Source organism: Castor canadensis, chromosome 2 (genome assembly GCF_047511655.1).
Source record: "Castor canadensis chromosome 2, mCasCan1.hap1v2, whole genome shotgun sequence".
NCBI classification, from domain to species: Eukaryota; Metazoa; Chordata; class Mammalia; order Rodentia; family Castoridae; genus Castor; species Castor canadensis.
Genome location: NC_133387.1, coordinates 183,661,831 through 183,686,645, shown reverse-complemented (window position 1 = coordinate 183,686,645; position 24,815 = coordinate 183,661,831). Strand labels below are relative to the sequence as shown.

Genomic DNA, 24,815 nt, shown 5'->3' with positions numbered 1-24,815 from the left:
GTTACTCATCTCTTTATTTGGCACATGGGATGAGTGTCCAGACCAGACGTGAGAAACCTGGGCCTGGGGTCTAAAACTCTCGTTTCAAAAAGCAGCCAGAGTGAGAGAAGTATCAAATAAAGTCTTGCCTTTCTCACGGGAAAACTAAGCACGTAAGAAAACAGCATTATTCAAGACATCCCAAAGCACAGATTAGATTTGTTGCTAAGTGAAAAACCCATCCTGATGCCATTGTCTAAAGAACCAGTTGCTGCCTGACTAACTTGAACTTCCTTCTAAGTGTGAAGTGTCACCTGGAGGTGATACTTCTAATCATGAGTGGCTCCAGCTGGTTATCCAGGTGAAAGCACATGACTGCTCCCCCCACCGCCCCAGGCAAATAGGCACCCATTCGTCTTTTCCTAGTGAAGGGAAATGGGAGGAACTTGGAGAAATGTTGCCCTTTGGAGCTAATAATTTTGGGGATTCAAGACATAATGGCTCCCTAGGCAAGGCCAGAATAGCTTCCTGTTTTTGCTCTCTCTGTGCACAGAGAAGCTGACGGCCTTTTAGCACACACAGGCGCCTGAATTCCCCACCTTGCCCTGAGTGTCTGAAGCCAGCATTTGTGAGGAGAGACACCTGTTTATCATCAGACATTCTTCCAACCCACTAGGCTCAGAGGAGAAGCTGAGGCTGAGTTCTTGAGCCAGGAGGAACAGTAGGAACCCAACAGACACCTCCATTCAGTCTGCAGAAGTGCTTTGGAGCAAGACCATAGCCACCTGCCCAGTCAGGTTTGCTGGGCAAGGAAGACTGATTTAAATCCACCTGTTCTCTCTTGCATCTCCCGCTCCCACCCCCACACCAAAGTCTGAGCTGCAGTTTAGGAAAACAAATAAAAATGATTTGGGGCTGGCAGGTGGTTGAAATTCTTTATAAGCAAGTCTCATGAGATTAACTGCCGGGAAAGCAGAGAGGACCTATTCTCTAGGGTGGTCCCAGGGCCTGTAGGCAAACCTGCATTTCTCCCCAGGATGGTACAGCAGTGGCCAGAGGCCTCTATCCTGGTGGTGTGCCTGGCCTGTCAGGGGAAAGGAGGTCACCTCTGATGACACCGGACATGCAAGAGGGATGCTAGGTGGGTCAGCAGAATACTGTGGCTGTAGGGGCACCCTGTCTTGTGCCTTGAGTAAGGACTCAGGGCTCAGAGACATCTCCACCCTCCCAGTCCTCCTGGAATTCAGTTATCTCTTTCATGATGCTCTTGCATAATTGCTTCTCAGAGGTCTGTCTTGATGTCTACCATTTAAAGCTTTATCTCTACTGATTTTCATTTTTTAGGCTTTGTAAGGACCTTAGATATGGCTTGGGGGAGGTGATGAGCGTACAACACTCACATCCTGGCCGTTCACCCCATTAAACATTCACACAGCCCTTGGAACACTTCTTCCCTGCACACTGTCAAAAAGAGGGTCCATGGTTACCTTCCTAGGTTTAACTTGGAATGGGGGACGGCAGTGGGGGAAGGGACGCAATGACTCAGCCCAGCTCGGAAGTTGACAAAATTGTTTGCTCCTGGATGTGGAGCAACTTGACAGGAAGGGCATCTTGCTTATGTTTTCATTAGCATATATTAATCGTACAAAGGGACTTCATTGTGAGATGTTTGCACATGTGTATAATGTGTTTGGATCAAATCCACCCCTCTATTACTTTCTTATCCCCCTTCCTTTCTTTTTCTTCTTTTTTTAAATACAATTTTAATGTGTTTCATTATTCTGTTTTCTTTTACTGGGACTGGGGTTTGAACTCAGGGCTTCACGCTTGCAAAGCAGGCGCTCTACCACTTGAACCATACCTCCAGTCCATTGCGCTCTTGTTATTTTGGAGATGAGGTCTCTACAACTATTTGGCCGGGCTGGCCTTAAAATGAAATCCTCCCAATCTCAGCCTCCTACATAGCTAGAATTGCAGGTGTGAGCCACAGGCACCTGGCTCATTATTTTATTTTCTATATGCAAATAATGTACTTTGATCACATTTACTCCCTGTCACCCTCTCTTTTCAATACCTCCCCAACACTCCTACCCCCATCTCATTGGTTCCACCTTCTTCCCCAGCCCCAAATAAGCCCCTTTTACATTCGTGTCACTTTTTTTTTTTTTTAGGTCTAGATTCTCCATATGAGAGAAAGCATGTCTTTCTGAGTCTGGCTTATTTCACTTAACATGCTGATCTCCAGTTCCATCCATTTTCCTTCAAATGACATAATTTCAGTCTTTATAGCTGAATAGTATTCCATTGTGTTTATGTTTTTAACCATTTCTCTCCTCTCCCCCTTTGCCAATACCATTGGTGTACAATGATTACTTGCTGAATGCAAATACTCAAATGATATTGACAGAGGAACATGATACATGGGTCACTAGCCCCTCCACGACCATGGTGAGGCAGTCAGTCCCATGCTACACCCTGATTTGCAGGAAGGAGAAAGGGAGAGATGGAAAGCAGGGCTCTGGGATGTGGCTTACAGACCTTGAGCACATCAGGCATGTTGGGAGCATGTTTTTAAAATTGCAATAAACTGGATGTCCAAAGCTGTTCCCAGCAGCACCTCCAGTCCCACCTGCCCATCTGCAATGATGCTTTGCCACTCCTCCCTCTGACAGGTGGTGTCTGCCTCTCCCTTTGGGCTGGCTCTGTGACTTATTTTGAGCAATAAAAAGAGGTCGACCTGTTGCTGTGTAACTTTCTAGCATAGGCCTTGGGGAATGTGACTTCTGAAGAAATGACTTCCACCGTCCATGTTTGAAATGCTGCCTCGGGTAAACCAGTTGCCTCATAAGAAGTCAGATGAAGATAATCCTGCTGGAGAGAGAGGCCTGAAGTCATGTCAGATGTTCCCATGCCAGCCTGGCTCCCATCAGGTCTGTGAATGACCTTGACCAGGAATCACTCAGGGGGCCTTGCTCAAATTCCTAATGCACAGATCATGAACAAATAAAACAACTACTGCTCTCAATGTAACATTTGGGTCATTTTGTTTTGGGGCAGCAGATAACTGACAGGTGATAGGGCGCAGCCCCAGCCTGTGAATGCAATTCTCCAGGGAAAGGAACTTTACAGTCCTTCCTGGGCCTGAACATGAGGCTCTCACTCACTTCTCCTTTGGGTTGTCCCGTGCATGACTGGCAGGTGACATGGTGAGTCTAAAGTCTTGGAACTCACAGTGACCAGAGCTGCAGTAGCTGGCCAGGGACATGTGTGGTAAGAGAGATCACACAGCCCCAGAAAGCTTGCCTTAGAAGTAATAGGGCATGAGACAGGACGTGGAGAATCAAAGGAAACAGGACCATGGAATATCTGATCTGGATCTGACCTTAAAACACATTTTATAATTGGGAGTTCAAGGCCCAGAGTGGGCAAGCAACTTGCTTTGAGCCATACTGTTGCAGGAGGTTGCTAGCCGAGCTAGGGGACTCTTGGGGCAATTAGCAGGAAGCAACATTTTATTGTGCTGGCACAGACTCAGCGGACTCATGTCCAAAGGCTGAGCCCCGAGAACAAAGGGGTCTCACCTTATACATCTTTGCAAGCAGATTACCGAAGCAAAAAGCAAGGCCTAATCCATATATGGTTATGTTTAATTTTTTTGGCTACTTTACCCTAGTGCTACATGACTTTCCCCTCCCTGGTCCTACATGACCTTCCTCATGTTCAGATTTCTCAGGTTTTATCTCTCTGCTATGCCATCCCTACCCCCCTGCTACTTTCTCAGGACTCAGGCCTAGACTATTTTCTTCTGATCATCCTCCCTGCTACAATACAGCTTGTTAGTGGCTGAGTTGGGACCCGAGTGAAGTCTCCTAAGTACGGATCCAGTTCTCTTTCTTTTCCCCAGCCACCTTTTGGGATTTCTGTAGAGTGAGGAAATACATAGTTTTCCTAAATGCATGAAATATATTTGAAAATTTCAAGAAGCTATGCACTTGAAAGTACTATTATTATTACGATCCCAATTAAGGTGAATCTACCCAAAAAATCAAGGTAACAGAAGTACTAGAATAGGGTGTGGAACTAATCAGGGCCATTTTCCTCGAAGAGTCGACACTGGAAGGAGGAGAAGGGTTTTGGGGTAAGGGTGGAGCAAGCTAAGGCATAGAGGCAGGAACAAACTGCTAGGACCAGCAGGTTGATTGTTTGGCACTTCCTGTTGGGAATAAACGGGGCTTTGTAAGTCTCTATCTGAGTCCCTTTGTCCTACCTGCTTCCTCCACTAGGGGAGGGGAAGGGACAGGCTGCCACCCAAGTGGGAGGGCCTTGGGCAGACTTCCCAAGCCCACCCCAGCCTACTGTTTTGTTAAGAATGCTGCCCAGAGCCTGGAAAAGGACCAGCCCTGGGAACAAAATCAACAGCCAAGGGCTACTGAGCCTGGTGTCAGGATGCTGAGCTTTACTTCTCCCTTCAAAGTCCAGTCCTCCCTTTATTATCAGAGGAGGCCTCAGAGACACCACCCGTTGTCCACGGTCCTATGACCCAAGGACACCTTCTCCCAGCAACCAGCCCTCCAAGCCCCTGGCCCCTATGGAGCTGAGGTTCTGGCACCCACCCTCTCCTTTTTGTGTCTCTCCACACACCCAGAGCCACTAGCTGAGGATAAACAAAACTGTGTCCTTTGTCCCTGCCATCTGTTAGGGAGTGGTGGGGAGGTGTTTTCCTCTTGGTATAGGCCATTTTTCTTGCTCTCCTGGAGCAGGGTAAAGCTGTTGCTTCCTGCACTGTTAGATTAGATTTCTGTGATAAAAGGAGGCACCTTTTATCTCTAGGGACTGGTAGAGAAGAGCGGCTTGACTGGCTAGAGATATATCTGCCACCATCACAGCATCATCATTTCCTATTTGCCAAGTGCTCCAAGCTGCCCTAGATTAGGAGTCAAGTGAGATGGAGTGGGCTTCCTGACACACAGAAACCTACATGCAAATCTCCACCTGCGAGTCAAATACCTCCAAGCCTTGCCCACACAGGTGCACTGGACAAACATCCTCCTATTACAGGTGGGTGGTCTTGGAAGACCTTGGTGGAGAAGATCTCAGACCCTTGGCATCCCAAAGAATTGGATGAAGACACACAGATTGCAAAGCAGCAGCAGAGTTTTATTGAGAGTAGAGAGAATGAGTGAAAGCAGGAAAGTACACTCTCCAAGGAAGGGGGAAATGGACTCTGAGCAAGGTGGCTTAAAGTCAGTGCCTGTAACTCAAGAGCACCAGTGCCTTGGGGGGTTGGGGAGGGCATTTGGGCGGTGCTTAGGAGTGGTTTTTGGTGATTGACAGATTAATTGACTCTGCATATGAATTAAATGAGAAGCAGTCCTCATTCATAATTAGGGGCCCTTGTGCACATGCCCCTGTTTGACTCTATTTCAAAAGGGACGTTTTGGGGACGTTCTGGGTGGAGCTTGATCACCTGTTCCTCTGATCTGCGAAGAGGACACTTGTTCCTCTTGACCCAATTTGGGTACTTTCCCTGAATTTCCTGCCTCACTCCAGGCCAGGGTTCTCACACTTGAGTGTGCACCACCATCACCAAGAGGGCTTGTTAAAGCCCAGATTGCTGGGTCTGCCTTGAGGAACACTGATGTTTGGTCAGAGGACCACATTTTGAGAGCCAGTGCACTGAGACACCTGCCAACAGTACTTAGATATTCAAACTCAAGTCTATGAGGTCTCTGCCCACGTCTGCCCACAAGCTTTCCCTGGCTCTTTGGGCTCCAACCTCTCCAGCACTCTTTGCAACTTAGAGCATAGCTGCCTGTCTCTGAAGAAAAAAGATGGGAGACCAACAGACAGCAGAAAGCCAGCACCACAATGGGTGGGGATGGCAGTTGAGTTCCTGAGTTGAGTTCGCTGAAGGTGGGGCAGGAGATGAGCCTGTCTCTCTGTTCAGACCAGGACTCTCCTACTTGTTGTCTAATAAATACTCCTGCAAGTTCAGCTTTTAGCTCTACTGTCCCCTTTTCAAGGAAGCCTTATCTGACCTCTGCCACCCCAACCATCACCAGACCAGGGCAGGTCCTTGTTATGAGTTGATCTGAACTTCGTCTAATTTTTCTTGAAATACTAATGGCATTTTGGGTTTTTTGAAATGTACGTTTGTTTGATTCCATGAGAGCTGGGATCATATTGAGTTTCTCACACACAGTTGCCTCCTTAGCTGATTGCCTCATGACAGATGCTCAAATATATTTGTTAAATATTTGCTAAAAATTGGAACCTGCCCTACTCAGGTGTTGACATATAAATTAAGTAAGCTGATACATCCATGGAATAGGGTATTCTGAAACCATTAAAAAATGACAATACCTAATCCTTTGGGGAGGCTGTGCATATCAGATTAAGAAGAAGAAATCAAGATACAAAATCACCTGTATAACATGATGCTTGCTCCTGATATGAAATTGTGGACCTCTATTTATAGATGTGTAGAAAGTTCCAGAAAGATTTTGCCAAAATGCTAACAGTATTTACCTCTGGATGGTAGAGTTTTAAATCATCTCTATTTTCTTCCTAAATAGTACCTGCTTCATAATGTTAAGAGGTTAAACGAGATAAAGCATGTGACAGGATTGGAGCACTCACCTGGGATGCACGAAGCCCAGGAAGCAAGGAGACAGTCATTATTAAACCAGGTTCAATCAACAGCCCCCTTCAGCAAGACCTGGCTTCACAGTGCCAAGTGGCCCAGGCTTTGACCTCTTCAGGTTGTAGATTGTTCACTTTTCCCCAAGAGTGGGAAGTGAGGGTGAGGTACAGAGATGCCCTCGAATTTCCAGATGTTCCTATGTAAACCAGTGTCTGCAGAATCCCTTCTGTGTGGTTTAATACTGCAGTCTGCAAAGCATGGTCTGAGAACACCAGAGACATTTTCAGAGGGTCATTAGGATCAAAACTCCTCTATTGATGTTTGCACGAATGACTCCAAAGCAATGATGAGAAAACTGAAGCCAGGCAGTGGCACCAAACTGCCCTTGCGTCTTCACCGCACATGCTGACCAGTCTCATGGAAGAACGTCCTTCACGAACCAGTCAAATCACTAACGTCGTCAAATCTCAACACCGGGCCTGTGACATGGGGGAGAACGCAGTCACACCAAGGTTATAGGTCATCTCCAGGATAAGCGCCAGCACTACCTTGAGCTGCCTGCTAGACTGGCCGATTTTTTCTTGAAACATTGTTTTTTGCTTAAATGAAAAACTTGGTAATTGGGAATCATTTTTTCAGCAATGAACAAAATAAGCTTTTCACCTCAAGGAAAGCAGCTGATAATATTTGTTCCTAATAATAAAAGCTAATCTTTTAATTGAAAATTAGAATTTTAGAGAAAACACAACCTTCACCATGAGCTCGACAGTTTTCTGATTTTTAAATTTTTCTTTCTTTATTTCTTGGTGGTACTGGTGTTTGAACTCAGGGCCTCCCACTTGGTAGGCAAGTGCTCAACCACTGGAGCCACTCCCCAGCTTCTTTTGCTGTTTAGTTTTTCCTCTTCCTCTTCCTCTACCTTCTCTTCCTCTCCTTCCTCTTCCCCTTCTTCTCTTCCTTCCTTCCTTCTCCTTCTCCTTCCTGCTCCTTTTATCCAGCTATGGTGTCAAGCTCTTTGCCTGATCCAGAACCAGACCTTGCTCTTCCTACCTACACTTCCCAAGTAGCAGGGATTGCAGAAGTGAACCATCATGCTCAACTTGTTTTGTTTTTGCTGTACTGGAGTTTGAACTCAGGGCTTACACCGTCAGCCACTCCACCAGCCCTATTTTTTTGTGAAGAGTTTTTTGAGATAGGGTCTCATGAACTATTTGTCCGGGCTGGCTTCAAGCCACAATCCTCCTGATCTCTGCCTCCTGAGTAGCTGGGATTGCAGGCGTGAGCCACCAGTGCAGCTCCAACTTGTTTGTTGAGACAAGATCTCCTCCACTTTTGTCTGGGACTGGCCTGGAACCACAGTCTTGACAGTAGGTGAGATTATAAGTGTGGACCACCATGCCCAACCCTAATTTTCCAATTTTTAAAGACTTTTCTGATAAGATCAGTGGTGATAGTAATACAGGTGAAGTTTGATATTGTATCATAAATGGGTCAACATTGAAAGACATTCAGAACTCAAATAACTTATTTTTCAAATGGCCAAATAATGATATAAAATTAGGCATAGGTAAAAAAAAAACATTCAGAATGTAGCATAGATTAGAGAATTTAATTGAACTCACTAGAAAAGTTCATTGACAGAGCTTCAGACTCTACATTGTCAAATCTGAGTATAGCACCAAAGAAAAGTTCCCATAACTGAAAAAGCTGTTACATATTCCTCCACTTTCAAATTCTTTATCTTTGTGAGATCAGATTTTCTTTGTATATTTCAACCATACAACATATCACAACAGATTGAATATAAAAACAAGTGTTATAATCAGTTACCTTTTATTCAGTCATGCATTAAAGAGATTTATAAAAATGTTGAATAATGCTCTTACTACTTTTTGAAAAATTTAGTTATTTTAGTAAAAATGTCATGCTGACACATAAATACTTAACTATAAGTCTAACAAGGTAGATACAGGATTTGTGTGCTTAAAAGTACAGAATCTGTAGTGATTTATTTGACCATTTTTATGGATTAGAAAATTCAATATCACTAACAGTTTAAATTCTCTTCAAATTCATTTACAGATTTAACAAAATCCCAATAAAAATTTGAACAGTATTCTTTATAAATATAAACAAGCTGGTTCTAAAACTTACTAGAACCAAATCAGGCAAAACAATTTTGAAAAAGAATAAATATTCAGGATTCACTCCATCCAATTTTAAGTCATATAATAATGAACACAGATGGCATTGGGTATAGACGTGAAGAATTTAGGGGTGTAGCTCAGTGGTGCAGTGTTTTCCTAGCATGTTTGAGGCTGTAGGTTGGATTCCCAGTGCTGAAAAGAAAATGTGCATCAATGAAGCTAAACAGAGAGCCTAGAAATACACTCCCACTAACATGTTCAATTGATTTTTGACAAAATGTAAAGGCAATTGGAAGTAAAAAAGTCTCAACTTGTTAATGAATAGTGATGGAACACTGCACACCCATTTGCAAACAAACAAAAATGTATATCTCAACACCATCAAAAAATCTACTCAAAATGGATTCTTGTCTATACAAAATAAAACAATAAAATTCGTAACAGAAAATCTTCATGAACATGAATTTGGCAAAGAGCTCTAACACCAAAATCACACTTTCAGAAAGATTAATAAATTGTCACTCCAAAATTTAAACATTTTGTTCTGCTAAGGATACAATGTGAAAGAACGAAAACGCTAGCCACAGAAGGAGAAAGTATTAGCAAAGCACATTTCCAACAAAGACTGGTATCACAAATATTTTAAAAGCTCTCAAAACTCAAAATCAGAAGCAAACACTCCAACAAAGAATGGCAAAAATATTTAACCAGACATTTCACCAAAGAAAGTATATAGATGGCAAATAAACACATGAAAAGATTTTCGTTATCACTAGTCACCAGGGAAATGCAAATTAAAAACACAACGACATACCACTTGATACCTATTAGAAGAGCTACAATAAAAAATACTGTCAATACCAAGAGCTGACTAGGATACAGAGCAAGTGGAACTCTTACATGACAGCAAGGAATGAGAAGTGGTACAGCTAGGGATCCCATGACAGTGATTTATCTAGAGGAATGAAAATTCATGTTCTCAATTAATGAAACTCATTTTCATCTTGATTTCTGTTAGTATCTTATCAGGAAGGAATGGTTTTGACACCAGGAGAATTTTTTTTTTTTTTGGTAGGACTGGAGTTTGAATTCAGGGCTTTGAGCTTGCAAAGCAGATATTCTACTACTTGTACCACACCTTCAGCCCATTTTATTATGGTTATTTTAGAGACAGTGGTCACTCAAACTATTTGCCCTGGCTGGCCTCAAGCCTTCATCCTCCCTATTGCAGCTTCCCAAGTAGCTAGGATTATAGACATGAGCCTCCAATGCCTGATTTATGCAAGGTTCTTAAGAGAGACAGGCCTGAACTGCCTGCTAGGAGAAGGAGGCTTGGAAGTTGAAGAGAGGGGAGATGCCTGAGTCTCACCCTGGGAAAGTGGGATTTCTGAGAGTGGGGTGCAGAGAGCTACAGGTTTGGAGGCTTCTCCCTGTACCTGAGCATTCTTCTGAGTGGTGCCCATGAAAGCACCAGGCCTGGAGAGTTCTCAGGGGATGAATATTGAAAAGGGATATTGTTTGGCCAGGCTGTAGCAGTTCAAAGTCAGATTAATGTGATTTTATAAAAATGACATTTATTGCACCTTAGTGATAAGAAGCAAATTCCTGCTGGCTCCACAGAGATTAGTTGGAAATCCAGGAAATTCATGTGATAGCCCAAGTTTACCATGTGCCACGGAAGAGCAGAGAGCCTAGGGTGGTCTCCTGGCAACACTGTCACACAGAGGGCCACAAGGGGGCCTGGAAGAGGTCATGGAAGTCAGGGGAATTTCATGAAAGGGAAGAGAGACGCAATAGTAATGGCTGTGGAAAGTTCCAGAATGGAGATTCCCAAGTGTTTATCAGATATGGCCATATGGGTGTTCACCGGTGCGATGATGCAGGGGCCAGATGGCTGTGGGTTGAGGTGGGGAAGGATGTGTGCCCCTCACAGCTCTGGCTGCCCAACTCCATTGGCTGAGCAGGGCAGGACATTAACTTCCCCTAGAGGAGCATTCTTTCAGGGACAGGCTACCCTGGCCCCATGGGTGAAAAGAGAGAGCAGAAGAGTGAGCTTAACTCAGTGGAGTCACCCCCTCAAAGATCAACCCATTGCTGAGAAACTAAGAGGAAAGTTTGTGCAGGGGAGAACTTGAAGATTTATCTGTATTTTCCTTTCTTAGATCATTTGTTTGATGAAGGGATGTGGTGGCGAGGAACTGGTCTGTTTGCTGCAAACTCAACAGTGTTTTCAGAGGGCACAATGTGCCAATTATTTTTCTCTCTGTGTTTATATTCATCATCCCATTTGATTTTGCAAATGTAGGATAGATACACCCAACTGACAAATGAGGAAACAGATAGGTTGACTTGCCCAAGATCACATTCTAAATAAATGGTAGCCCAAGATGCATAACTAAGTAAGTGCCAGGGCTGGAATTTGGACCTCCAGGCACTTCGATTCCAACTCCAGCACCTTCTCCACTACAGTGGTGTAATTGGGAGGAATTATTCAAAGCAGAGTAGTGAAGACCTCTTCCGAGATTCATGGTTTGGACAGAGAAGCATCCTGTGGTGTCTACAGTCTCATGTCCTGCTGGAAGGAGCTGAGCTGGGGAGGACCAAGGCCAGGTCATGCCCTCATCTTTCTCCTGCTTGGGTAGTCCAGAGATGGGCCTTCCCGTTCTCTGGCAAACCCATTGTGAGACCCCATCGTGCTTACTTCCTGGGATGGCAACAGATTCCACAAGGGACAGGAAGCCTGGACCAGTGCAGAAGAGGTAGGGAATGAATAGCTTGTGCCTGTCAGAGCCACCCACCTCACATGGAGGAGACAGTGAGGTGTTCTGGGTGTCAGGGCTCAGAAGGACCTCCCAGAAAGTGGGGGTGAAGGAGAGGCCTCTTCCCACTAATGACACCCTTCTCCAAGGTTCTGGAAACTGCCTAGTCTTAGCCTCTAGTCATGTGACACTCAGAAGGGTGTGCACAGACTTCTCTGGGGAGTTGTTCCTCTTCCTGTTTTGGAAAGATACACAGAGCCAGATGGCAGGGCCCTGTGAGGTCACAGCTAGGAGGACTTCACCTGGCTTTAGAAAGCAGCATTGTGCAGAGTGCAGGAAGACAGTTTTTAAAATCACAGAGTGCATTCAAAGTCCAACTCTGCCGCTGGGTGGTTGTGCGGTTTTGGAAGGCTTTTTGCACTTGGCCTTTGTCTTCTCATTGGTGAAACAGGGCTTAATAGCAATGCCTACTTCAAGCATCACTGTGCCCACAGGAGATAATACACGTCAGGTGTTCCGTGCAGCACCTGGCGCAGAGCAAGCGCTCAGTGAGTGTCGGCTGTTATCATTACACTCACCATTGTCATTGCAAGCTCCCCACCCCTCCCCAAGTCCTCCCAGTTGCATCAGGACAATGGCCAAAGCAATTATGGGAAACAATGCCCTTGGGAATCTAACCAAATCCCACAGGCAGCCAGATCACCAGCTAGGCTATAAGTGACTGCTTCTCCAAAGAGCCATCGCCTGCCTTTCCTCCTGCAAGCTCACTTGGCTGTCTTCTCCTACCCCATAGAAACTCCGTGGCAATTCAGCAGTCGATAGAATTGGCAAAGTCAGAGTTTGGTCCGTGGAGATACCTGGGGTTTGGAAACATAGGACAATTTCCCCATATCCCACCCTCCCATAACTCACTAGACATTGTGGACTGGTTTTAGAAGCTCCATCATCTCCCTCCTCTTCCTTGAATTGTATAACCTTTATAGATGTTCTGGACTAAGAGAATTTTGCTCTCGCAGTACTGGGAATTGAACCTAGGGCCTCACACTTGCTAAGCAAGTGCTCTACCACTTATATCATGTCCCCAACCCCCTTTTTCTATCTAGAGCCTGTTTTTTATCTCTCTGTCTCTCTCTTGTGTCTCTGTCTCTGTCTCTGTCTCTCTCTCACACACACACACACCTGTCAATCATCCTAGCAAGCCTAACAAATATGGGGAAAACCAAGTTTCTAAGGAGAAAGGAACAGAAATGGCCTAAGCCCTAACTCTCTGTCCCAGACCTGGCATTTGGAGTGATAGCCAGCTTTCTCCGGTGGGCTTGTTGTCCTCCAAAATGAGTGTTTGTCCTCCCATGGGAATTAGCCAATGTCTGCATCTTCCAATCGTATCGCATCTAAGTGATGTTGTGTCACACGCCTGGACCTATAAAATGTGAGTGGAAAGGTCATGTGTCACTTCTGGGCCAGAATATTTAAGAAGTGGTTGTGCCTTCTTCGTGTTTTCCTTCTAGTCATAAGTAGACAACAGTGGACATGGCAAAGTCACAAGATGGACAGACACCAGCCTTCCACCGATCAGAACACCCTCACTGGACTGTTAATGGAGGACTTAGTTGGGCTAAGCCATGAATATTGTGCAAATTATTGGAGTGGGTGTTTCCCCACCCAGGAATAGCGTAGGCATGGCCCTTGCACCTTCCCTATGCCTTCTTGTACAGATGGAGCAAGAATAGAGATGAAGGACTTGCCCTGGCATTAATATGAGAGATTAAAACAAATTGAGATGTCCAAGGGCGAGACACGTGGGGTACAGATCTGGAGAATCCTGTGCCATGGTTAGAAGCATGCATGTGTGGGGTTCTGGGTGCTGAGAACTCACCAGTGAGATCATAACTGTTGAGGTCAACATAGAAAATGCTGGAAAAGTAAGAGTCCAGCATCAAGGGGTAGATATTTCAGAAGAGGCCAATGGGACCACCCAACCAATTCTCTTAAACATAGCTGAGTAAGCATTGGGGCTTCCTTGGGAACACGCCTCTTGCTGAGTTAGCCCCTCAGGCCCCCTCCTACTTTGGGAAGGTTCACCTGTTCTTTAAGGCACATTTCAAACTTCACCTTCTCTGCAAAGCCTTCCCTGATCTCTCTAGGTGTGGCTGGTGGCTCCTTTGTCCATGTGCCAAGCATGGTGTTCACACTCAATCACAGCTTCTGTCACACTGGGTTATGACCCAGGTCCTTAAGAGTACTGCCATGCTCTGTGTACCTCCTGGGCCTAGCACAAGTACCTGGCACAGAGGAGACACTGACAATGTTGATGAATGGATCAATGAATGGATGTGTGACTAGGTGAAGAGAACCCAAACACAGAAGAACCACAGCTGAGGATGTCTGGGCACCGGGTCGGGCAGTCTCAATTTTCTATCTAGGTCACCAGGGACACATTCAACACCAAATCTTCGAGTCACACAACTTTTATTGCTGAAGATCATTGCTGAGGGCTTCTGCAGTCACAAATATTGTCCTCCTTCCCAGCTTTGACGACATTCCCCAACGTATCCAGGCCCATTAGACACTGCCCAGCCATCTGACCACCTCCAGCCTGCTCTTCAGAGACAGTCTTTTCCCTGGATGACTGCAGGAGCGGAGCTAGGCCAGGCTGGGCTTGGACCCGCCTTTGAGAATCCTGAATAGCCCAAAGAAAGTGAGGAGAATGGGGCTGAGGAAGAGCAGGTGGTCCAGAGACCAGCCTGGGGGAGGCCCAGGCCTTTGGCTGGCAAGACTGGCCACACTGCAGACTTATAGGAGCAGGGCCAATTCAGACCTTCCAGAAGAGCTATTTGGATGGCCTGGGGACAGTGTTTGCTTTCTTTCCATGGCCCTTTCCTTGTCACTGCTATGTTTCTAGAACAACTGAGAAACTGAAAGATGGAGAAAGATGAGAACAAACCCCACGGTCTCAGCACAGGTCCTGGGTATGAGTGATGCCATTGCCTGGACCTCCCGGGGGCTCCTGAGAGCCCAAGCAGGGGCAGTGTCCGTGTCTTCATTTCTTCATGCATCGGTAGCCCTCGGAGGCAGGAGCAGTTTGTGGTTCTCTGTATTGGATTTGTCTGCAGCCCGAATGAGGATTCACTTCCCTGAGTACTCATAGGGGCCCCAGTCACTGCACTGACTTGGGGATGTCCATCCTGGGGGCTTCATCACTGCCCTTCATCTGGTCACTTGAAGCCAGGGACATTTTGCAGGACACAAGAGTAGTTCCAGAGTCTTCTGGAATTCTTGGTGTGATTAATGCTAATTCTCAAAGTCCCTACAAGTTTTGAAGACTCTTTAAAAGTACATCTATTTCTATTTCTTAAATATAAAAAATAAAATAAGATAAAATCCATTCCAACAACTTATGACCAAACAAATAGAACCATAGTTATAGTCCTCAGCCTGGATGGCCCCAGCCGTCTTACTCTGGACATCCATGGCCACTGCAGGAGGTCTGAGCAAGAGTGCGATGCACATAACACCAATAGGAATGGTCCAGACACTGGGAAGCTGGCACCCCATGAAAACCCGTTGTCCATTGCCAGGGCAGCGATGGCGTCACCTGGGCTGCTGGGTGTCTGCCCACTCTGGGCCAGTGTCCAACTGAAAAGATCAGGAACTCCTGTGGTCACCTTCTAGGCCCTTCTCTAAGAATTATTTTGATTCCTCCACCTCCTCCATTCATTCATGGACTCCCAGGAACATCCATGGTGCTCAAACTCTTGTCTCCAGAGGAATTCCAGCCTGGGATTTCCAGAAGAGTTGACAGTTCTGGTTTCAAGAACTTGGAAGAACAACACACACACACACACACACACACACACACACACACACATATTCTCACAGAGGCAGCAAACAATGGAGGTGGACATAATGAAGGTGCCTTGTAGCCATTGGTTCAGACATTGCAAATGGCTGTCCCTTCAGCCTGAGTCATCATAGCAGCCAGTGCCGTGAGGTGGAGCTGGTTAGGATTTCTGGAAGTGCACCTCACTCTGAGGAAGAGACAGGTAGAGCAGGGTGAAAGTGGGCAGGGAACACAAAGTCCGCAGCAGGGAGGGGAAGAGTAGCATGGTGTCCAAGGCCTACCCTTCAGCCCAACCATCCTTGGTATGGCCTCTGAGAAAAGAGTGAGCACAGGGAAGGAGCAGAAGTATTTTGAGCTCCTGTCCTTCCACCACACTACTTCTGGAGTGGCCTTCCCACGTTTGCTGAATGCTGCACTGAGCGCAAGCAGCGAAGGCCTGGACTTCACAGCTACAGATAGGAGGCCCAGATTCCTGTTTCTTGATGCTCAATTTCCTGCCATGGAGAATGGCCTCCACTCTATGGCCACTTTGGTTGCTCACACCTCAGCCATCACTGGACAGAAGAGTGGTATTGGGGCTGACCCTGAGCCTAAGGTCACCCTTTTACCTCTGGGCTATGTTCTGAAGGAAGGAAAGGAGGCAAAGAAATGCAGACACTTGGGTTGATCCCAAGCCTGACATTTGACCCTGACTAGAACATCCCCCAATGCAAAGGGCTGAGGGGACCTCTTTCCATACCCCAAGAACCCCTTGGCTTTCCTCCAGGCTCTGTCCCTGTGCAGTGCTCTCACCTCCATCTTGCTGTAAATCCAGGGAAGGACTTCTGTCACTTTGGTGTACACACCCGGTTTGTTTTTCTGTCCACAGCCTGTGCCCCAGCTGGTGACACCTGCTAGGTACCAGCGGTTGTTCTGCTCACAGACAAGAGGCCCCCCACTGTCTCCCTGCAAGGGAGACACAACTGTCAGCTAGGTGGGGGAGGGCCCTGAGTCCCATGCCAATCCCAACTCCCCATCCCTGGTGTCTTGGGCCTGAGCCTCACCCACAAGCAGCCTCACCTGGCAGGAGTCTCTGCCTCCTCGAAGGTCCCCAGCACACATCATCCTCGGGGTAAGGTAGCTGTCATAGACTGAGTAGTCATTGCACTTCTTGAAGTCGATGAGGTTGACCTGCACCTCACGAAGGACAGGGGATGTCTTCTCTTCAGTGAGGTGAGGGTAAAGAAGAGAGGATGGGAACTAGTGAGGCGCTGGACAGCCTTACAACCTTCCAGCTGCACCACTAAGACCAGACTCCCAGCTTCCTGGGAATTCAAGGCATCACCTGGACCTAGCCCAAGGGAGGCCCCTCTGTGGTAGGACACCCAGGACTTATGGGCACATACATCTTCACACCAGAAACAACTCACTGCACACAAAACAAAGACATATATGTACATAAACTCAAACCTATCAGGCTACCTGACAGGCACATTTGTCTACATTCAAAGCACCATCAGATAGCTACCACTTTGATTTTGGAAACTGTGTCCTCAAGGGGATAGGTCTTGCTGATCTCTTTATAGGTGGGGACACCTAGGGCTGAAGGAGAGACTTGCCCATAGTCACACAGCTAGTAAATGGAAAGGAGGCTGTGTCTAGGCCGGTCATCACTCCATCACACCAAGCCAGGGAAAAGTGGCCCTGATTCATGGAGCTGGCCTGAGTCTCACAGCCAGGCTGGCCAGGCTGAGGTGTCCTTCTTGACATAGACAATCTTAGAGAACTGACACCAGACAAGGCACTCTGTGTCTGGAATCAGCTGAGGCAAAACAAGACCTTTCATCATCCTGTTTAAGATAGACAAAAACAAAGTTCCGATACAAACCACAAAATTATCAAACATCTCCTCCCTCAGACAATATGAGGGACTGTGCTTCTCTGCCATGGTAACTTTAGATTCTGGGTAAGATTACTAAGCTTCACAGTCACACAGTTACCCCTACTTTCCAAAAGCATTTAATCTAGAGAAAAGTCCTTGTTCTTTGAACTCTTCCCAAGTGGAGTGCATCCTATGAAAAGCCCTCTCTAATATCCTCTTATGGAGACACCCACAGTTATCCATGGTATGTGTTCTTCCTGGTTGCCATGAGCAGTGAATCCAACCTCTTCAGTTATAGAACTTTTCTGGTGGTCTTGCCTGGAGGACACTGTCACAGCAATTGTGTTGACATACTACAGGTTTCTATGTACACACATGAACATTCAAGCCCATGCCATGAATCTCTATACCCAGCTCTCATCTAGACAGGCCCTCGTCCATACACCCAGACACATGGCTTACACACAGCCACACACACAGCCTAGTGTCTCTGCCCCTCACCATCAGTCTCCTTGGTTTTGCCGAAGCCTGTGATCCAGCAGGTCTCGTTGAGGTTGAAGGTCTGTCCGTGCATGGGAAGGCAGGCAGGATGGATGTGAGCTGCAATAAGGCCTCAAGGTATCAACAAAGGAAGAAGGTTGGAAGGTTTTGATGGGGTGGGGGTGGGGGCTGGAGCACCAATGTTCTAGGAGCCCTATCCTTGCTCCCAGAGTAGCTCTGAATCCTCTAGGGCCTCAACTGACCAGGAAAGAAACTCAAATCACTTCATCTGACCCCTCCAGCCCTTGGGGTGCTGCCAGAGTCCTCAGCGCCATTATGATTCCAGTGGTTGCCATCCTAGGCAGATGCACAGCCTTGGAAGCTTCCTTTTTGCCAGGCTGAAGTTGGGCAGCTGAAGGTCTCTACCCACCAAGAGTGGCTGTCCTGGCTGAGACTCTTCCATGCCTTTTCCTCAGAGCACAACCATTGCTCACTTGCTGCCACAGTCAGCAGTGTTTGAAGGTGTTGCTGAGTACCACTTCGTAAGCTCACCCTGCAGACTGGGGTCCCTTGATGCTCTATAGTGTGAATGGTCACACTCCACCTCGCAGGAGGGATTTATTAGTTGATAAGATTTCTCAGTGTTCTCAATCATTTGTTATGTTCTCTGTTGCATTTAGCACCTAGACTAATGCCTGACACAGACTAAGTGCTCAGTGAACATTAAGGTTGGGGAGGAAAGAAGGAAGAAAGGGATGACTGTGAAATTCTTTTTTTACAATTTGGGTTTTAAATGTTGGTGTCTATACATTTTGTCTGCTAGAGACACACACAAGTAAATAAATGGATAATTGTGGCTTTTTTTTTTTTTTTTGTGGTACTGGGGCTTGAACTCAGGGCCTACACATTGAGCCACACCACCAGTCCTTTTTTTGTGAAGGGTTTTTTTACTAGCTAGGATCTCTCAAACTATTTGCCCCAGCTGGTTTTGAACTTCAATCCTCCTGATCTCTGCCTCCTGAATAGCTAGGATTATAGGGGAGAGCCACTGGCACCCAGCCATGGTTTTGTTGTTTTTGAGACAGGGTTTCACTGTTTGGCCCAGACTGGCCTTGAAGTTGTGATCTTTCTGCCTCAACCTTCTGAGTGCTGGGATTACAGGTATGTACCACCATATGCATGGCAGCATCAGTTATTAACAAAAACCACAAACCATGACTTCTTATCTGTGCAGATCAGACTGTGCCCTGCTTTAAGTTACTCTGTACTTTACAGAACAGTGGCTTTCAGGCTGCGCCTTGCCCTGAGTGACTCCATTTTATAATATGGCAGTATGTGCCATATTGAGAGCAAATGTTGAGGCACAATGACTCTGCATCTTGTTTGTGCAAATAAACAACAACCATCATCTGTCCAGCACAAACCATGAAACAGACTAATAAATAACTTATTTACACGAATAAAAGATCACTACCTATGAACTTATCAAACTAAACCAGGAATGAACACAAGAGTGTATCAAACCCATATCAGAAAAATCAGGCCCAAGAGCTTGTCCTACGCATGCACCAGACCAACACAAGATGAACCCCCACACCTGGGTCGTATGAGGTACTGCAGCACCTACCAACCCATTACGAGACCATCATGAATCATCATCAAACCATGACAAGCTATAAACTCCTGACCTAGTCCCCCAGAGCTTCTGCTCAGCCTGATCTTCCTGCTTGATGTGACCTACTTGAATGGCAAAATTGCCTTTATCCAGACCCAGAAATCTTGGAAGCAGCTCTGAGCCTTGAACTAGCTCTGTATTTTTACATAACAGCTCTGCAACAGGGATCATTATGTGAATATTTTATCTAACCACCTGCAATACCTCTCTTTACCTTGGCAGGGTCTCTTTCAACCTAACAGTGGCGTTAGCCCTTTCTCAGTCATTCTTAAGCAAGAAGCCATTCTGTTTGTCAATGGCTCATGGCTCTCAAGTAACACCAGTATTACTTGGTAAATTAACATCAATGAAATTGACATAACTTTTGAATTTATTGCTATTCAATAAATTCTGATGTTGTGGAAAGACACAAGTGTGTCTTTTTATGTTTTTGACATAGCTCAATTCATGACATTGTCTATGGCCATTTTTGAAATGCAAAGTCTTAAAAACATGTAACACTATTATAAGCTCCATTGTTATAGATTCCAGATGTTTTTATAGGGGGATTAAATTTATCAGTAAGTTTTTTCAGAAAGTACTGTGACTTCAAGTTGTTTAGAACTTGAACCAAACCAGTTTAAGAAAAATCTGCCCTAATTTGTAAGCCAAAAATGAGGGCACACGGTCTGATCACAAGGTACATATATCTCAGTTGCCATTTTCAGGCTAAGGATCAGTTTCTGGCCCAGGAACCTCTCAGTGCTTACAGGTGGACCTCCATAGTCAGAAAAGCAGTATTTTAATAGCTTTCATTTGACTCAGTGCTTACAGGTGGACCTCCATAGTCAGAAAAGCAATATTTTAATAGCTTTCATTTGACTTTTGAAATTACTTAGTTTGTTTTGGAATTTCAAACAAGGGGATGGGGGTGGGTGAGAGGTAAGAGCTGGATGTTTAGCCAAATGAACTTGAGAAAGCCTGTTCTGGCCCTGCAGACTGATTATCAGCTTGAATTCAAGTCCACAGTGGCGTAAGTGGCAGGGTGAGAAGCCATTGGCACCCCTCACCTTAGCCCAAGGCTCCATGGACAGGGATAGAGGTACAGACAGGGCGCTGGTGGGTGGGTCTGGTGGGCAGGTCAGGGCCAGCCCTGCCCATCCAAGCTGTGCCCAGGGATCCTCCTCCTCATCCCACTCTGATGAGCTAACTGCTCTGACTCATAACAGACATTGCCTCCATAATGAATACACCAGGAAACACCAGCTCAGACTCACAACACTAGAATGGCTGGACTAACCAGCAGGCCCTCCAAAGCTTCTGGAAATCCTGGCCTTCCACAGGAGGTACTTTGCTCTTCCTACCCATGTGACTTTGTTTATGCTAGACAACCTTGACCCCATTCTTCAGGGTTCCTCCTGAGCCCCTTTTTCCTGTTCCCACCAATCTTTTCAGAACCTACCTTGCTATCCCCTCTCAGGCAAGCCCCTCCTAGCCTGCCAAGTCTGATTGGCTATCCCCATCTGTGCCATCATAGCTCCCCTTCCCCCCAACACTGCATCATAGGTTTCTTCTAGTTGTCTTGGCATGCATCACCTATTTTGTTCTATTTGCTATTACAAGAGCAGAGCTGGCTGTATAAGCCAAACAAAACAAGTATTTGATAAGTAAGCAAATGAATGAACAAATTCTTCTTTTTTTTTTGGCAATACTGGGGTTTTGAACTCAAATCCTCATGCTTGCTAAGCAGGCGCTCTACCACTTAAGCCACTCCACCAGCCTTTTTAGTTGGGTATTTTTCAAGATTGGGTCTAAAGAACTATTTGCTTGGGCTGGCTTCAAACTGTGAGTCTGCCTCCTGATCAGCTAGGATTATAGGTACGAGCCACTGGCACCCTTTGACCACAGTGATCTGAGAACTTCTGCAGCATTCATATTGTGTAGCCTCATTTGCCCTTTGCTCCAGCTTCGCAACAGTTCATTGATCAAGTGTGTGCTTAGCTCACATTTTCCACTCTACAACTTGTCCTCCCAGGAGTGGGAAGAACATTGCTTGGGAGTCAAATGGACCTGGATCCCGTCCTGAAGCTGCCACCTATCACTCTCAGCCTCAGATAATTATCTCTCTCTAAAGCACCACTTCCTCATACGTCAAATGAAACTAATAATAGGACCTGCTCCACAGGGTTGTCTGGAAAGAGCAAGTGCAATCACACACATCAAATGCCTACCACTGTGTCTGGCCTCTGTTAAGTGCTCAGTTACTACCAGTGAAACAATTCAATCTAGTTATATTGAGATCAGTCTCCAAGTCCTGGAGATGTGAAGTATGGAAACCTGAGAAGCAATGCCCAAAGTGAGAGGGGCAAACTTAGTTCTAATCCCTGGGCCTCAGTGTTCCCCCAAATAAAAGTGTCCAACTTAATGATCTTACAAGTCTTTGATACCTACTGTGCTGTTATCGAATCATATCTTGGGGTCCCCAGATAGGTCAATAGGAGCTGCCAAGTCCAAGGGTGCTGGCGAAGGAGGACGGGGCACAGAGTCACTCACCGGACAAGGTCAGGGGCTTGGAGAGCCTCAGGAGGGCGATGTCATAGTCGTCCTGCTCATCAGTGTAATTGCCATTGATGATGATCTGGGAGATAGAGGCAGCCTCAGGCAGCTGGCGCAGGTTGCTGGTGCCAGCATACACCTTCCAGCCCTCCAGGATCTTCTCCCGGGTCCTTCATGAGCCACAAGAGAGCACAGTCCAGTCATGAGCCTGGCAGAGTTCACTGGCAGTGTCTGCTACACACAGAGAGCCTCAGCAGGAGCACCAGCTCAAGGACAGGAGGACGGATGAAATCACCTCTGGAGAGAGCCCTCCATCTTAAGAAGTACACAGTAAAATACCCCTTTTTCCCCAAGAATGTTCTGAACTGCCCACTCTACACTTTGCAGTGATAAAGGGAAAGAGATGAACAAGACCTCTGTGTGGTGTTCACTCTCCTGTACACACCACCAAGGATAGAACATATGGCAGGTGTGTAGCACCCCCATCAGTCACAGAAATTTAGACAGGACAAAGTGATCTGCTGAAGATTCAGGACTGGGATCCAGTGCCCCTAAGGTCTGGACTGTGGGCCCCCAGAAGGGAATAACTGACTTCACTGTCCTCCTTCAATCTCCCTCTCTCAATTCTGTGGACAGCATTCATGATTTTCAGGCTCCTCGCTGCTCCTTCTGGCTGCAGAAGGCAACAACAAACCTGATGCCTCTTTCTTTCACTTGCTCTCCAGCGGGAAGGGTCCTAAGGCTCTCTTCCTGCCTTCCTCACTCTTCCTAGGGGCAACCAGTGGCATTTTTTTCATGCTTGGGCTGTGCTCAGAATAAGCACCTCCAACCCATACTTCAGTGACCACCCAAGCAGCAGCAAAGTGGCCTGGCTTATGGAGACTAAACTCATATCAAAATCCTCCTCCACACAAAGGTGGGTCTGCCACCAGCCTTTCCTGGCTATCTCCCATCCCCGGTGATCTCTGGTCCCCGATGCCATTGATTCACAAGGCCCTCAGACACTTACACAAAGAAGCAGTGGGCAGCAGTAAGCACCCACTGGGCATCGATGAGTGTGCCCCCACAGATGTGGGTGGTGCCGAAGTGCAGACTGATTTGCCAAGGCCACTTGCTCTCTGGGGCCAATGCCCCTCCCACAATCCGCCCGGTCATGGCTCTCAGGCCACAGTCTGAGGAAAGTGAAGAGACAAATCATGACCCTACTTTTTCTTAGCGCCCTTGCCACATTCCCTGGGGCCAGGGAGGACCTGGCAGGCACCTACTCACCCACTCATGAGCTACCTCTTTGTCACTTAATATAACGTAGCATGGCTCTTTCCTGCCCAAACAGAAATTCCACTGGGAGGGCTAGGTTACTGGGAACAGCCAGTAGGAAGTTTGATAGCAGGTTCCTCTTCCCTTCTCTTCCTTCCTCCCTTCCTTCCTCCCTCCCTTCTTCTTTTCTTCCTTCCTTCCTTCCTCCCTCCCTCCCATTGATTTAACAAATGCCTACCCAGTGCCTGATGCCTTGGCATTGAGCCGGCTATTAGAGTATTGAGGGTGAAGCCAGGGCTGCCATCAGGAGCTCAGGAAGGCAAACAAATTCTAAATCACCCTGAGTTGACTGTGATGGGGACCTTTCATTTCAAAACAAAGGAGAAACAGACTTTCTGTGACACATAGGTGGGTTTGTACCCAGTGGTGCCTGGACAGGTCATTTAGTGCTGTTGAAACCCTTCATCTCAAGGGAACATCTCCAGGCATGTTCTAGAACAAGGCAATCCAGACAAATCTTGTCTTTTCTTCTTGAATGGGCACAGGAGCCAGCAGAGTGGTGGTGGAGGGTGTAGAGAGAGCGAGCACTCCATCCACAGCACTGTGACCACCCTGCCCTCAGTCATCACTGAAAATGCAGACCCTGGGCTTTGGGGTCAGACCTGAGGTCAGAGTTCAGCTCCTCACCTAACAGGGGAAGGGAAGGGAACATTTTGTCCTTCTTTCAGTGAATGAACAGCAACGACATCTGTTTTGTAAGGCTATTGCAGGGCACAGTGCCTTCCACATACACCATGCTCGGTGAGGGTTGGTTTTAATGACACATTTCTGTCCTGTTCCCTGTCTGTTGATGCAGAGCTCATGGCTGACCCCACACTGCTCTCCTCTCCCAGTCCTCAGCCTGCCCAGAGTCCATGAGATTCAAATGGCTTCCTTGGAATAAGAGAGGTTGCTGAACTGAGCTTCCACCAGAGTCAGGAGAAGGGAAGTCTTACCCTAGGCTGCCCAAGTGTCTTCCAGGGCCCTGGCCCTGAGGAGGCCTGCTGGCTATACCCTTCTTCCTGGCTTGGATCCCTAGGGGCAATTATCTCCCTCAGAAGGGCCCCACCCCTGACTCCCATTCTGCACAGGCCACTATCCAAGAAGAGCATCTTACGGGAGCACTGGAGAGAGACATAACGCTGGGAAGGGCATTCAGACCTGCAGGAGGAGACACAGAAGGTAGGAAAAGGTCACAGTGGCCACCTCCTCCAGAAAGCCTCAGATCCTATCCCATTTCAAGGAAACTGCCCTTGGCATGAGGAATGGAGATTCTGACCTTCTCTCTCCCAATGGGACATTCTTCCTCCTGGTGCTTTCTCCAGGAATAGGAATGGCTCGGAAGAAATGATCTCTACACTCATCCCCTCCCTCCCCCAGTTTTTTATGGTGGACTGCACACATTGGCCAGATCCATGTTCCTGGAACCCAGGACTTTATTGTCCTGGTGTGTCTCTACAACTAACAGGTGGCCTAGTGAGCCTCTGTTATAGCTCTTCAAGGTAGCATACAGAACCACCCAACCCAGAACAGGCATCCAGGTGCACCAGCCCTTCTCTTGGAGCCTAGCTTCTTCTCTTCCTTCACAAGGTAATAACA

General features: G+C 46.7%; 1 protein-coding gene across 4 annotated transcripts in view; it reads right to left on the bottom strand.

The window, feature by feature from the left end:
* Positions 1–7,742: 7,742 nt before the first annotated feature.
* The window catches only part of Tmprss13 (transmembrane serine protease 13), a 36,768-nt gene continuing 19,695 nt past the window's right edge, over positions 7,743–24,815 (bottom strand). For 2 of the 4 annotated variants that reach the window (XM_074066647.1, XM_074066648.1), the window contains 7 exons: positions 24,334–24,377; positions 22,930–23,092; positions 21,918–22,090; positions 17,732–17,830; positions 16,429–16,571; positions 16,162–16,314; positions 13,981–15,556 (listed from right to left, as the gene is read on the bottom strand). In XM_074066647.1, coding sequence (XP_073922748.1) covers positions 15,530–15,556; positions 16,162–16,314; positions 16,429–16,571; positions 17,732–17,830; positions 21,918–22,090; positions 22,930–23,092; positions 24,334–24,377 — 802 coding nt within the window. In that variant the 3' untranslated portion in view covers positions 13,981–15,529. Of the gene's footprint in view, positions 12,949–13,980; positions 15,557–16,161; positions 16,315–16,428; positions 16,572–17,731; positions 17,831–21,917; positions 22,091–22,929; positions 23,093–24,333; positions 24,378–24,815 lie in introns of those variants that run through there. The other 2 variants (XM_074066645.1, XM_074066646.1) reach the window with 2 other exon arrangements.